This window comes from Vipera berus (assembly GCF_964194415.1).
Source record: "Vipera berus genome assembly, chromosome: 1".
Classification (NCBI taxonomy): Eukaryota; Metazoa; Chordata; class Lepidosauria; order Squamata; family Viperidae; genus Vipera; species Vipera berus.
Genome location: NC_138202.1, coordinates 295,661,521 through 295,677,231, shown reverse-complemented (window position 1 = coordinate 295,677,231; position 15,711 = coordinate 295,661,521). Strand labels below are relative to the sequence as shown.

Sequence of the window (15,711 nt, the reverse complement as noted above, 5' to 3'; positions counted from 1 at the left end):
TTTAGAATATATTGATGAAGTTACAGGGTTTGATTAATTGTAATGTCCAAGTGAAAAGGATGAACACATGATTTCCATTAAATTAAAACGAACACAGAAGATACAAAATGTACTCATGAAAACCACAAGCTCAGAAATTAATGACACACACTTCTAAACTGCTGTTGACAACACAGATATGAAAATAGTAAGGAACACCCTACAAGCATTGAAAGATAGGTCATTTTCATTTGAAAATCATACTTTCTTAGCTTCACAAAGAAGATGAAAATCATTTTCAAATCATTTTCATTAACATTTTTTTTCACAATTAATGATTGTAAATGCAAGAATGCAATGAATGCAAGAAAGAACATTCTGTCATTCCAGTAGGTTTGAATGCCAGATTACAGCTATGTGGGGAGACCTTACCTAAGTCCCTGATAGCTTGGTAGGTTAAATGATAAAGTCTCACTGCAGCCAACAGAGAAATCTAGCCAGAGAGAAGAGATATAAAAAAAAACACATTTACCTTTGGCTCCTTGCTGCCCAGGCACAGTCAGTGGTAAAGTATGAGTGGAATGGATGACATGAGATCCCACAGTTTTGCTTGCTTGTTGCGAATTATGATAAAGTTGCGAAGTACTTCCACTCTGCACAGGGATCTGACAAAGTTTACCAGTGTAATTAGGAGGACATTGGCACTTGTCTCTTGAGCTGCATTGTCCACCGTTCATGCAAGGAAGGTGGCAAATAACTGAAGGGGAGAAAAAAAATCCCAGAGAGACTAGTATTAATTTTTTTTCAAAAGCACTGTTAATATCATTACCAACTGAATTATTTTTTATAGGGAAGGCTTCCTATGACCTTTATTGTTGCCACAGGTTTTTATTATTTTTATTTATTTTTACTTTATTTATTTTTTATTCAGATGCAAAGTAAACCTGTTGAAATCAATGGGACATTTCCGATTGGTCTAATTATAACCCAAGCTTAGGTTCAACCCAGTGATAAATATGCAATATCACATTTGAATACAATGGCACGATGCAAGACTAAGGTTTACTGACGTATGTATATATCTGTGATATAGGCAAGAAAACTGAAATGAGATCATTATAATTAGGCTTCTTCTCAAAGAAGCTCTGTTGGTGCAATGGTTAGAATGCAGGCAAACTGTGCCCACAGCCAGATGGGGCTCAAGGTTGACTCAGCCTTCCATCCTTCCGTAAAATGAGGACCCAGAATGTTGGAAGCAATGTGCTAACATTGTAAACCACCCAGAGAGTGCTGTAAAGAACTATGGAGCAGTATATAAGTCTAAGTGCTATTGCTGTTATAATTAACCAGCTGAATCTTCCCGAAATTGTCAATAATGTAATGGGAATCATATTGGGATTCTCCAATTTATAAAAAAAATTAGCTATGGGCATCTTATATCTTTCCAGTTCAAGATGGCAAGCAGACAGATGTAAATAAAGTATAATTCTGAACATTACAAACAGTTAAATGCCTAAAGTGCTGTTATTAGAAAGATGACTGTCCCTAGATAACACAGCAAGGCAATGCATCAGGCAATTTCACAAGAGCAACAAAGCCAGAATCCAACTCCAAGAATTTGAGTTACTAGAATAGTCCTTACAACCATCCTGCAAAGGTTGCCTTGGCCACTCCTCACCAGGAGGGATCAAATTACATGAAATAGAGTCCTCAACTGGCTATCTGCAGATTCAATAAGAGATAGGCTGTAACATTCAGGGTAAACTCTTGCTTAAATCTCCGTCCAAGTACAAAGCAAAGAAGATGGCCAAAATGGTTAGTCTTCTATGTGGCTGATTATATGGTCAGTGATCAGTGATGTGATCAGTGGGGGACAGAGCAGGTTGGGGATCCCATTAGAGAACCAGTTTGCACCCTGCAATGATTATCTGATTTCAGTGCCATATTAAACAGCACTTTTTTTGGGTACTTTTTGTATTATCGCCAAAGTTCCTGAAACAAATTTATAGCCCATAAAAATGGGAACAAAACTGACGGTATCAGTACAAATAACTCTTGAAGTACATTGCTTTCAGTTTTTTTTAAAAAAAACCTACTTTTTCCCCCCTCATAGTTTTTAACCAGTATTTTATATGATGATTGTTAACCTACATACCTGGAAGATAGAAAATAAGGAAAAATAAGCAGCGAAGAACTTTGCTTTGCCAAAGACCATCTGTTCTTTGCATGCAAAGTATTTCACAAATGTTGATGGAGTGGACCAGGTGGCCACGTTCTGCAAGACAGACCCAGAGATTGCCCTGGGGTATGAAGAAGAAGTATCTGTGCCCTTGATGGAGGGATTTTTCATCTCAGCCCAGAGGAACTGCTTGTAACAACTTACAACATATGATGACTGTGGAGATGAGCCAAGGGGAATGCTATAGGGAAATTCAAAAATCCTACTAAGGATTAGCTGGACAAATGAGCAGATAGTGATACTTCATGAACAGTGTCATCCTATCCAAATTAAAGAGGAAGACCTATGAAAATCCAGGCTCAGACTAGGGGTATCAGCTTCCAGATCAGAGGAAAACTGGAATGACAACATCTGTTGTAACCTCTGAAGTCCAAAATGCCAGATCAATGTGCAACATAACCTGATGCTAAGATAAAGAAAGAAAATGAGCAATCTAACATAGGCACAAAGCTCATTTGCCAATTTTATGGTATCAGAAGCAAGAAGCTTAAGTAAATTAATAAACAAAGATTCAAAACTCAAACAACAGGTGTGAGAGAACCTGTTGTCGGTCCTCAAGCCAGACTAAACCTCTTAATTAGTATATTAAGATATTAGTAAATACTAGTATATTAGTATATTATGTTAGTATATTATCAGAATATTAAGGCATTTTTCAAAATGCAGCTAATGGTGAGGAAAAGAGGGGGATGGTCCCATAGATGAAGGGGAAAAAGTATCATTGATTTGATGACTGATAATGGAAAGACTGAGCCAGCATAACTCAATAGCAGTGTTATTGGGTTGGGCTGAAGATAACACTGAAACTTTTTTTCCTGAGAAGCAAAAAGCATGTTCATCTTCCCAGTTCTTATCATAGTGTAACCTTTCCATTTCTTTGCACCGAGAACTTCTTAACATTATCTAGATGACTACTTACAATATATATTTAGGTTCAAAGCCACCCTACAAGAGATTAGTTCTCTCTTCTGTTAAGACCTGTTAATTAAGTAACAAAGATGATCAGCGGACTGGATGCTAAAACATATAAAGAACGGTTGCTGGAATTGGGTATGTCTAGTCTAATGAAGAGAAGGGCTAGGGGTGACATGATAGCAGTGTTCAAATATCTCAGCGGTTGCCAGAAAAAAGAGGGAGTCAAGCTATTCTCCAAAACACCTGAGGGCAGGACAAGAAGCAATGGATGGAAACTAATCAAGGAGAGAAGCAACCTAGAAGGAGAAATTTTCTGACAGTTAGAACAATTAATCAGTGTAACTGCTTGCCTCCAGAAGTTGTGAATGCTCCAACACTGGAAGCTTTTAAGAAGGGACTGGACAGCCATTTGTCTGAAATGGTACAGGGTTTCCTGCCTAAGCAGGGGGGGGGGCTGGAATAGAAGACCTCCAAGGTCTATTCTATTCTGTTCTGTTCTATTCTGTTCTGTTCTACAAAAAACTATCAGGAATTAGGAGCATAGAGAGAGGAAAGAAAGAGGCATCAGAGAGAACTGGTAATTCTCTATTTATTGTACTGCTCCTTGCTCCATCATCCCTACCATAAATTATCTTATCTTATGAGCCCTGGTAGTACTGTAGTTAGAATGCAGTATTGTAGGGTAACTCTGCCCACAGCCTGGGGTTCGATCTTGATGGGGCTCGAGGTTGTCTTAGCCTTCCATCCTTCCAAGGTCAATAAAATGACGATCCAGATTGTTTTATACCACTATGGAGTGGTATAAAAGACTAAGTTGTAATGCTAATGCTATTGCTATCTCTGAGATAATAAAATCCTAAACAGAAAAAAGGCTATATTTAAAAACCTGTTTCATAAACTGAAAAATGCTAAGCAGGAATCTACTTAGCTTTTCCCACCATACTGTCTTGAAGGTGTATTGGGATTGCAACCCTTAATCATATTGTACCCGATATAATTGGAGGCATGAAAGGCACGAAGATGAAAGAACTTATAAAATACTAAAAGAAGTAGAACATCCTTCATATTTGCCGGAGAAATATCCCCATTAACAATGTTCCTTGAACTTTCACTAAAACCGATTTTTAAATAGTATGGAAGACTTTGTTCCATTCTTTGAAGCACAGAGTGATGGTTTATCTGGAAACTAAATAAACAATAAAAGAAGTAAAGTCAGTGCAGTAACTAATGCATAATTATAACCTGCAAATAACTAATCTATATTATCACTTCACTCAAATGAGTCCAAGACAGATATTAAATATCCTGTGAAATTGAAAATTATTGTTATTAAATTGTTATATAAAGCTATATTATTATCTTCCTTGGTGCTCTTTGAACTTGTTTTTTTGCCTGAAGACGTTTCATTACCTGACTAGATAACATCATCAGTGCACTGAACATCTACAAGCAAACAACCAAACCCAGAGAACACCAAAGACTCCTCAGTTCAATAAGCCGCCCTGAGTCTTCGGAGAAGGGCGGGATATAAATGGAATTAAAATAAATAAATAAAAAAATAAATATATTCTCTTCTGTTGAAAGTTATTTGAATATCCCCCTCAAATAAAATATTAAATTGAAGAGAGGAAAAACTTACTTTACAAAGAAAAGTCCATCAGCTCTCTATCAATACCTCTATATTCAGAGAACATGGCGGGCAATGACTTCCATCAATTACCCATGTAAGACTGAAAAGGCAAGTTATTTGACATCGTACGGATAACATCCTACAGAAGCTTGATTCTGCCTGGTAATAAAATATAAACCCTAATTTAATTTTAAAAAAACAAGATAAGTTTCTATCATTCAATGGTATTTAGCATCTGTTTCCTGAATGACTGCTTCAGTCAACTGAATTTACTTAATCTGTCATCTTCAGGTACCAAACAGTATCTGTGGTATTATTACAGAGAAGGTCAAGATCAAGAAGATCAAGATCATATTATGGCTGCACTAAAGTCACAGGTTAAAATCAGAAAAAGAATGCATGTATTTTCTGCTGAAACAAGAATTCTAATTGAACGTGCAATTCAGTGCACATGTGAAAAGCATGGTGGAATTCCCATGCTACTTGCAAGACAGACCGAGTTGCCATTTATGAGACAAATTATACATGAGTTCTTCTTCCCGTCTTGGATCTTATATGTCTAGAATTCCTTCCACTTCTTTCCAAGCATCTTCACAACTTCTTATAATCTTACTTGGTATGACAGTCTCTGATGCATTCCAATATATCACGCTATATAGGGCTTTAATCTGGGCCTCGAAGTCTAGTCCAGTGACCTCTGAATTGGGTAATGTTACAATAAATACATTTAGAAACAAAATCTTTTCCCATCAATCATCACATCTCTACGTAATACAATTTTCCTCTTCCCATTTTTCTATGGAACATCATCATGTTTTAAAAGATGATGAAGGAATGGGAGAAGATACAGATCATTGCCCAAAGATTGTTTCTACACTTCCAAAGCAAGAGTTGCACATAGATTTATGGCAGTAGATAATTAATTTCTTAATGAGACAAAGTATTGCCCTAATAGAAAGTCTACTGTTAACTCAGTTTGTAGCCACTGAGCATGATTAGAATTCCTATTGTGTCAATTTATTGTTTTAACTAAGGAGACAACATGTTTCTAATTTAGTATCCCCAATCCTCCTTGCACTGAATACTGTTTGCCTTATGTTCTCATGTATTCTCATTTTTAATCAATTAAAATAATTATTAGCCTACCCAGTTGTCAATCAATCAGAAAAGAGCTGGAAGGGACCTTGGAAGTCTTCTAGTCCAATCCCTTGCTCAAGCTGGAGACCCTATACCAGGGGTCTTCAAACCTGGCCCTTTTATGACTTGTGGACTTCAACTCCCAGAATTCCTCAGCCAGGCATGCTGGCTGAGGAATTCTGGGAGTTGAAGTCCACAAGTCATAAAAGGGCCAAGTTTGAAGACCCCTGCCCTATACCATTTTAGGCAAATGGCTGCCCAATCTTTTCTTAAAAACCTCCAGCGATGAAGCACCCACAACTTCTGAAGGCAAGCTGTTCCACTGGTTAATAGTTCTCACTCTTAGGAAGTTTCTTCTTAATTCCAGGTTGCTTCTCTTTTTGATTAGTTTCCATCCATTGTTTCTAGTCTTGCCTTCTGGTGGACAGTTTGTTGACCCCCCTGTCTGCCATCTGTGTATTTAAGCATTTAGTAATACACATAAATCCCCACATCAATCAATTACTCTATTAGCAGCAGCTTCTGCATATGCCAGAAGCCACTGTTATCTCAATGGAGTGAGGATCATCAGTCAGTTCTACCTAAGTATTCTGATTCGAGGCTAATGTGTGTTGATAAGAGTCAGCAGGCATCTCTGTGGTATGCTCTCCTCTCATTTATTCCCCAAACAAATTCAATGTGGCACCTGAATGTAATCCTCAAAGACTTTCATGACGCCACCCACATAACTGGCTGTTCATCATTGGGGTAGAATGTCACGTGGTAAGTCATCATTACTGTAAGTCACGTATTAGTAAGAAACAGCCACCCATGACTAAGAGGAATTTTAATTATCAGCGACGCAGGTTTTTTGGCTGTAGAAAGAACAGAAGTTAAATCCTAAAAGTCCTCATGCTCTGAATATTCTTTTTGCTCAAAGAAGCATTTTATGAAATTCAAAAACTTTCACAACTTTTATCATTTAATTCAATGAAAGATTTTTCCCCCTTCACTTGTTCCTGTGGGGCCAAGTGAATTATTAAAATTTTACAAACTATGTGCTCCTTGAACAATTATGTGGCTTGGCCTAAACAATGAAGTGGATGGATCATTCTTAATCCATGAATGTAATTAATCAAAAAAGTGAACAATATTAATGATCATTCAACCTTCTTATTAAAAAAGGGCATATAATCTTATTGGTATATTAGGTGGTGGGGGGAGAGAAATCTGAAGCAGAATTAGGGTATTTTTTTAGAAGTTCAGAAAAAGGTATTACCCTAATTCTGCAGGAGTTCCCAATGGAGGATATCTTTAGAATGTTCAGCCTATATTGTGTAGGTCATTTCAAAAAGGGTCAGTTAGAGTTATAGTTACTAACACCTTGCAAACAACTTCTTGATTGCTTTCAATTTTTGCAACCTTCCCCACCAGCTTCCCACATGCAAATATTTCCTGCCACTTTTTCTCCTGAGGAGCTTCTCTATAGAGTATGAGACCTCAGGGATCTCGTATTCCATGGCATGCACTTGGGCCCAGCACCCCGTCCCCCACTCATCTGCAGTTGCCTCCATCAGCACCACCCTCTTCCCAGCCCACATGCACTCTTATGGCAGCACAACACCATTCCTTCCAGCCTGCACAAACCTGAGCTTCACAGCAGCACTCCATAATAGCCCAAACTCCTGCCTGCCTGCTTGTGACTTGCCCAGGACTTTCAACTTCCTGCTAGCTTCCCCAATGACTTTGTGGGACAAGTTAGTTAAACAGCAAGACCTTTGCCAACATCATAAACTTCTCAAGAGAGCTGGCCTTCATATGATGGGATCAAACTTTAATCTGAGCCTAGTCATTTGTGAGAAGACTGACTGATTTGTTCTATGATTTATTTTCTGGGCTATCCATGATATTTTCAAAAATGTGGTTTTCTTCAGTATCAAACTTCAAAAACATCAATGCTCTTTCTATCCTGCCTTTTCAAAGTTCAACTTTCACTTTCCACAGAGTGTCCCAGGAAGGACCATTGACTGCACATTTCTAATCTTCATAGCTAAAGACACATCAAGGAATCTGAATAACTTTTCCAAGGCCTTTATTACTACCATGTCAAGTGCTAGTCTTGGACTGTTGACAGTTGATCCTGAAATGCAAAAGCTACGTACACCTTCAATATCTCCATTTTCAATTCTAAGGCTAGTTACTGTATATGCTATCATCTGTTTGGTTTTTTAATATTTAGTTCCATTTTTTCACTCTACTGCTTCACTTTAATTACTAGAGCTCTCAAATCATTTGCATTTTCAGTTATCAGAGTAGTATCACCTAAATAGTACAGATGGCTTGGTTTTTTTCTTCCAATTGTAAAACCACCCTAATCTTCTTCCAATCCAGCCACCCTAATTATTTAATCAATGTAGGTTGATTAAATAAGGGGAGAAGGTGCATTATTTTTCATTCCTTTGAAAACCTGGAACCAATCTTTTTACCATGTCCTGTAGCCTTCCTATTTGGTAAAGACCAGAATGCTGATTTAACTTTGTATTTTGCAAATGGGTTTTTTTGTAAATAAGGAACATTTTTAATTAGCTTGGATACTGACATCTCTACTGTAGAGAATTTCCACATACTCTTTCCCTCTTTCTTTGATCTTTATATTTGTTACCATTTGATCATTGGCATCCCCTAATATACCATTTTGTTGGAACCTTCAAAACATCTTCAGAATTCAGAGAACTTTTGGAAGACTTTCCTTGTTTTTCCATGTTTGTTTCCATCTCCACTATGTTTATAGATGTCCCTGTACAACTGCTTCTGGTCTTTTCTAATACCTCTCTGAGATTATTTAAGTTTCTTCCTGTGAAAGCTTACAAAATGCTATTTACAAAAGTTATGGGATAAATTCACAAAGAGGAGGCTAAGAAAATTATCAACTGTAATTCTGTGTAAGTCATGACAAATTCCTAACACAACAACTATTATACATGGAAAATATCAACAAAGTGGAAGTCACTTTCCCTATAGTAATGCCTTTGCTGAAAGATATAATAAATAGCATGTTTCTTGCACATAATTCAGTGGAAACACCCCAGTTTTATAGGATGCGTCCAGGAGTAATATTTTCTCATCCATGCCATTTGCACAATTGCCTAGCTGTCATCTTACTGGCAAGCATATTTTATAATTAAACCTGTAAAAACAGACAGAAAATTGATCCACTATATGGCAAGAAAACAGTAACAATTTAAAATCTTTTGAAGAAGTTGTCTTCCTACACGAGGTTGTAGAATTGGGTATTAAGATTAGACCCAGAGGACTTGCTCAAGCACCCCAGTTAGAGGATCTGATCACATACCTATGTTACAGGCTGCGTAGCTCTCAGGTTGGTAGATACAAACAGCAAAGTCTTTTCTCTGTCTTGAAAAAAATCTATTTTCTATTTTGGGATACATGTGTGACTCTTCCCTTTTTTATTTTTAAAGGAGCTTTAAAGACATGACTATTCCATTGCTTTTCAAGTAAATATCATTTTTATTAGGGCACATCAGTCTTAACCAGTGAAATAGATTCTTGTTTTTTCACTTGTGAAATCTATCAAATCATGTTTGACTATTTTTTCAACTTCCTGATCTATTCTATAGTTCTGAGATTCCCTGGGAATCCCCATCTAAATACTAATCAAGTCTAACATCTGCTTAGGTTTTCACACCAGTTAGGTCATTCAAGTGCTGCCAAATGGAAGTCCAATGTTGGATTATTCAAAAATATTAAGCTATTTAATAGCTAGAAGTCACTATGGAAACACATTCTTTTGTTAACTAGCATGGAATAAAATTTTGATAATGTCAAAATGTCACAGCATAAAGAGAAATTCCAAATCTTTTAATCAAATAAGGTAAATTAGGAAATTTTGAATTGGGGTATGGAAGCAGATGACTTAGTACTAATTCCATAAAATTTTAATGTATGCACCGTACAATTATGAAAGATGTGAACCAAACTCTGAGCCACTTATCCAGAAGTAAGTTCTTGTTGGTAGCTTGATTTTCCATGTCAATTTCCTAATCACAAGAAATTATGTCTTTATAATACTTATATAGTAAGATCATACTTGTGTAGTAATTTGCTATTTGATAAAAAATGTAGTTTCTTGTAAGTACAATACTATAATCTTATTTGTTATTTCTTTTAATAATGGCAGACACAATGCAAGCCAAACTTTGTTAGATTTCAGTCTATTTTAAATACCTGTACTGAAAAAGAAAAAAAAATACTGAGAAAACTTGGGAAATTGTTGTTTGTCAACAAAAGTTTACAGAGGCAATGCACACAATTCTCAGTTGCCAATTCAGTAATACTGTAGAATATAGCCAGTTTTTCTAAACATGAAGTCAACTCTTTCAGCATCCGGGCTTAGAACTTGAATACTAATTCAGTGTAACATTTTCTTAATAAATTACATTACCATTAAAACACAATAATTAAATGTTCTATTAAAGCTTAAAATGTTTGAAGAATCAAAGAATATATGTTTGAAAACTATCAAGATAGATAGAAAATGGACAGACAAAGCAAAAAAGATACATACATGAAGATGTAACATTAATTTTCCAAATCCACTTACTATGCTTAATGTTCTAAATGTCAGTGTATGAAATTTACCTTATTCCTATTTAAGGTCAATAGGGAATAGTCTAAATAAAGGTTTTGTATACTGAATCATTTTGAAATCTCAGTTCAATCCTCAGAATCTTCAAATAAAAAGATCTGGTAGCAACTGATAAGGCCATCCTTTAAGCCCCTGGAGCAACATTTCTTAATCTTGACAACTTGAAGATGTGTGGACTTCAAATCCCAGAATTCCTTGGCTAGCATGGAATTCTGGAAATTGAAATCTATACGTCTTAAAGTTGTCAAGTTTGAGAAAGACTACCCTGGATAGCCACAACAAACCAGACTTAAAGTAAGGCAGTATTTTTCTCAACTTGTCCATAAAGATCTCTGTTCTTTATTCCCCTTTTCAAAAGATCACTAAATGACACAGCAGAACTGGTGCATATCTGCTCTGAGGGATGAATTTATCCATCATATAGTGCTAGATAACTGAGTACCACTGGGAAAGAGAAAAATGTTTTAAATTTTTCTGCTTTGCTTTTGGCAGTATAAAGGGTCATATTGCAACACAAGGGGCAGGATGCACAAAGAAACAATTATAAGAACACCAAGCACAAAGTGACTGGCACAAGTTGCCAAACATTTTTTTAAAAAGCTTTGTTGCACTTCTGTCCAAATACTTCCACAAGCTGTTTTGTCTGACTATGCTTTTCATTAATCTGCTTTCCCTGGCACTGGATCCTTTTATGTCATCTCTCTCCTGTCCAGCCTCCCAGTGCTATTTAAAGTATATATTTGTCTAAGATACTGACATATTACCCACAAATAAAAAATTCTTCAAATATCAGAGTTTTAATGTTGTCCCTTGCATTTTACACGATTCCACTTAAAATATGGAAAAATTGAATAAGGTGTATAATGGTAGCAATGCTATTGAGAAAACATGAGCAGAAATGAGGGCAGAAGTATCGTTCGGCATTCTATTTTCATGGAACATAAAATTGGTGCTCATTTTCTTTGTTCTATGTTAAATTATTTCTGCAAAAAAAGAACCCTTTAAACCAACAATCTACTACTGAATAAGTTTCTGATACATGAAGAATTTGTCTGTTTACAAGTCACATCCACATTTTCCGCATTTGTGAGGAAAACAGTACAGTGTATGTTGCCTTGAGCTCCTGATAAGATTGTTAGATTTTTAAATTTAACAAATATAATTGAAACAATAGAGATTGTGTCATTACATCCTTCCATTTTGTATTAAATGGCTTCTGTATCATTATTAGAAGTATAATGATTCTTTCCATCAATCCCATCTTTTCTCATTTGACCATTTTGCATGTGGCAAGTAACAGTAGCCATGCATTGTTAAAATAAAAAGGGGGGAAAAAACAAGGACACTTTTACTTACTTTGGTGTGTATATTGCAAACCCAGTCCAGGATGAAAGGTGCCACTGAGGCAAGTTCTACCCTTGGAGAAACTTGGAGAAACACCATGTTGACTAGACTCTGACAATATTTCATTATTCTTCCAAGGGCACTCTGGCAATCTCTGTATCTCAAACCCTACATCTATCTGTTGTCTTTCCCTTCTTCTACTTCCCTTGTTATTGTGATTGTTTTTTAAAGGTCATAGCTACAGCTAGAATTTGGCAGCCTTATTGGATGTTTTGGTACAGCGAAACAGACAAAGAAAGAGCAACCAGTGAAAATAGCAAAGAAGGAAGAACCATTTCTGAATGATAACCACACCCAGCATTTGAATGTGCACTAAGGGCTGCAATGCAAATGTAGTGCACATGATTATGTCTCCATATATGTACTTTGTAGTTTTCTTCCTATCGCCTTAAAAATTGCAATGTGGTAACAGTTTTTGGAGGTCCCTGGAAGCCACATCGAAGATTTGGGAGGATTGTATATGCCTGGAAGCCATGCACCTCTGGAACCTAAGATTATTTTACTTTGTTTCAGATGTGTAATGCAAAAAAACAAAACAAAACAAAAAAATACCGTGGATGCTAAACTTTAGATGCACAAGAACAGAGTCATACCATTTTTGTCAGTACATGAATAGGAACCAGATTAGACTTCTGTTGTTCAATCTTCCTCAGTCAGAACAGATTTATAAGCAAGAATGAGTCATATAATTACAAAAGTTAGTTGGGAAATTCTACAACATTCATCATGCTATTCCTTTTTTCCATTTCCTGTATTACTCAGTTCCTTGCCAAAAAGTAAATAAATGAAATGAAAATTATGAATTCTTTGAAAAGCAGATTCTATGATGGAAAAAGTGCTTATAATGTAAAAAAAAAATCTATGAGAAAAATTTATCTAGTTTCTCTCTGCTAACAAAAAGCTTTCATCAGCATACCAAGGGTGGGGCTAATATTCAGCAATTCTCCCTTTCTCTGCAACCTTAAAACCTTTTGATTCTTCAAACCTCCAGAGCAGATTTTAGATGTAAAGGAGTTGGAGTATAACATAGAAATCAAGGAATATTTTCGCCTTCTCTGTTCACCTTTGGCTGATAGAGGGGACTTACTGCATATCACCCAATTTTGATATCATTAAGGTTATAGTCAGAAGATCAACAGGAGTGCTAGCTTTTCTATTCATCAAACTTGTAGCAAACAGTGATAGTTTGTTTTAAGTGCTCAAGAACAAATAAAGCTAGATATTATGCTGAAGGAGTAAAGAGGAGATTAGTCTTAGGAAGAAAAGCAGACAATGTCATGAAGACTAAGGACTTTTCAAGTAATAGAACCATTAAAACAGTGGTCTTGCCAGTGAAAGCCAGAAACTAAGAAAAAGAAGATAGAAAACTTTGATTTACAGATTTGGGGAGAGTTGTTAGAAATGTCACAGAGGGTAAGAAAAATGGACCAATCAATTCTTGATTAAATGAAGTCTAATATTACTTTGAGATAATGAACAGCAAGCAGAACCTCACATACTGTATTTTGGACATGTGATGCAAACAGGGGATGGACTAGGAAATTTAAAAAAACACAATCGCAATAACAAGGGAAGTAGAAGAAGGGAAAGACAACAGATAGATTTAGGGCTTGAGACATAGAGATTGCCAGAGTGCTCTTGGAAGAACAATGAAATATTGCCAGAATCTAGTCGACATAGTGTTTCTCCAAGAGTCACCAAGGGTAGAGCTTGCCTCAGAGGCATCTTTCATCCTGGACTACACACCAAAGTAAGTAAAAGTCTTCCTGTTTTTCATTTTTATTTTAATAATGCATGGCTACTGTTACTTGCCACATGCAAAATGGTCAAATGAGAAAAGATGGGATTGATGGAAAGAATCATTATACTTCTAATAATGATACAGAAGCCATTTAATACAAAATGGAAAGATGTAATGACACAATCTCTATTGTTTCAATTATATTTGTTAAATTAAAAAATCTAACAATCTTATCAGGAGCTCAAGGCAACATACACTGCACTGTTTTCCTCACAATTGCACAACTGAATAGACATTGGGTTATCACAGACAGACTGGCCTAAAGTCACCCAACGGGCTTTCATAAACTAATGGGAAAGTTAAATATCTCATGCAGAAATATTGCAACTGAGTTACAAAATTTTTCTCATCATGTAAAGATTGCTAGCATCATAGAAATGATCGCAAGGATGTTATTTGGGCATTCATCCACAATATATATCCTGATATGTTAAACATTTTAAAACAAATATTTAAAAAACAGTTTTGTATTTATATTTTATATACTTTCCCAATTAGGCGATTAATAATCTGACCCATTGGGATCCCTCATTATGAAAACATGGCATAATAAATGCTGTGGTTTCGAAGGTTAGGCTCTTACTAGCTCTTGAGAATTAACAACAGAACTGAGCAATCTAGAGCTAGGAATGGGATTGAAAGACTACATTTCAATTAATACTCCAGATGCTAACATGGATTCTGAAAACTGCAGATGCTTTCACTGTAGACTAAAGACCCTTTGTTTTCACAGCTACTACAGCTGGATGCTGTCCATCCCAGTCCTTAATCATCTACAGGTTTTTTGCTTCTAGGACTTGCAAACAAGGCGGCCCTACTTCTCAATGATAAAATCATGTATTTTTGCTCCCCATCCCAATTTTAATCTTTATTTCAGTCTTGATGTAACTCAGATTTGTACCTACAAATCATAAATATATAAGTAACATAAATATATCTGTTTGTACCACTTATTGCTTCTTCTTTCTTTTATAAGAAGCTAATAATCTTACTGTTTCCAAAATTTGCAGGGCAGTACAATGAAATAAATGTAAAATATCGTGTGTGTTTTTTTAAAAAAATCGGCTACTGAATTTACTTTCTGCTTTTCCATCTGAAAATTGATGTTCAAGGAAGCTGAAAACTAAAATACAAACAAAAATTAAAAATAGTGCAATAATTAAAATAATAAAACAATCATACAAAACATTCTTTGTTCAATGTTTTCATTCATTTGTTAGACAAACACATAGATGTATAAAATAAATGGATAATTTTCTTATCATTGTATTTCTTCCTACCTATTTAAAAATAGGTATTCTGAACTAACTTATATTTTAGGCCACTTGGTATATGTCTTTTAAAACAAATGAATACATTTAGGCTCAACAATGATCACAGCCACTGAGTTCCTTAGTAGCATTCATTCAAAAATTCTCCACTTTTTTTTCAATACTCCATATTGTCAGAATCCATTTATATCACATTCATAAATGTATGTTTAAAACATTATCCCCCCCCATGGATTCTGCCATCTCCCGAGGAAGGAGGAGCACATGTGGATTCAGCCTGCCTTAGGTTATTTCAAAGACCAAGGGAAACCTTTTGAACTGGGGGAACAAAAGGGAGGGTTAGGGAAGAAGGCATCTGGCCTGTGTCTCCATTTGAATTTGTAAAGGAAGAAGTAAATAACCATAAAGATTCGAAGTTCCCTTTTTCCCACGAAAGGGATGACACGAAGTAAAATGATGGGGGGCTGACCAAATGGGGTTGAGGCAAGGGGGGTTGAACCGGGAACTCTTTATAAAGTTTCAATTTGTAAAACAATACCAAGTCCAGTCTTGTATTTCCACAACCAAGCATGTCCTAGTAAAAATTCCTTTTGGACTAGAACTGACTCCAAGAGTTTTTGTTTTCCTAAGACGTGGATTGGGGTGGGTCCTGACACATATACTACCATATACTTTAGAATCTGAATCCAC

At 35.9% G+C, this 15,711-nt stretch overlaps 1 protein-coding gene across 1 annotated transcript in view; it reads right to left on the bottom strand.

The window, feature by feature from the left end:
• Positions 1–15,711, bottom strand: part of LTBP1 (latent transforming growth factor beta binding protein 1) — a 223,830-nt gene that overhangs the window by 113,707 nt on the left and 94,412 nt on the right. The window contains exon 6 of the mRNA XM_081313310.1: positions 512–736. Within this exon, the coding sequence (XP_081169436.1) occupies positions 512–736 (225 nt within the window). The remainder of the gene's footprint in view (positions 1–511; positions 737–15,711) is intronic.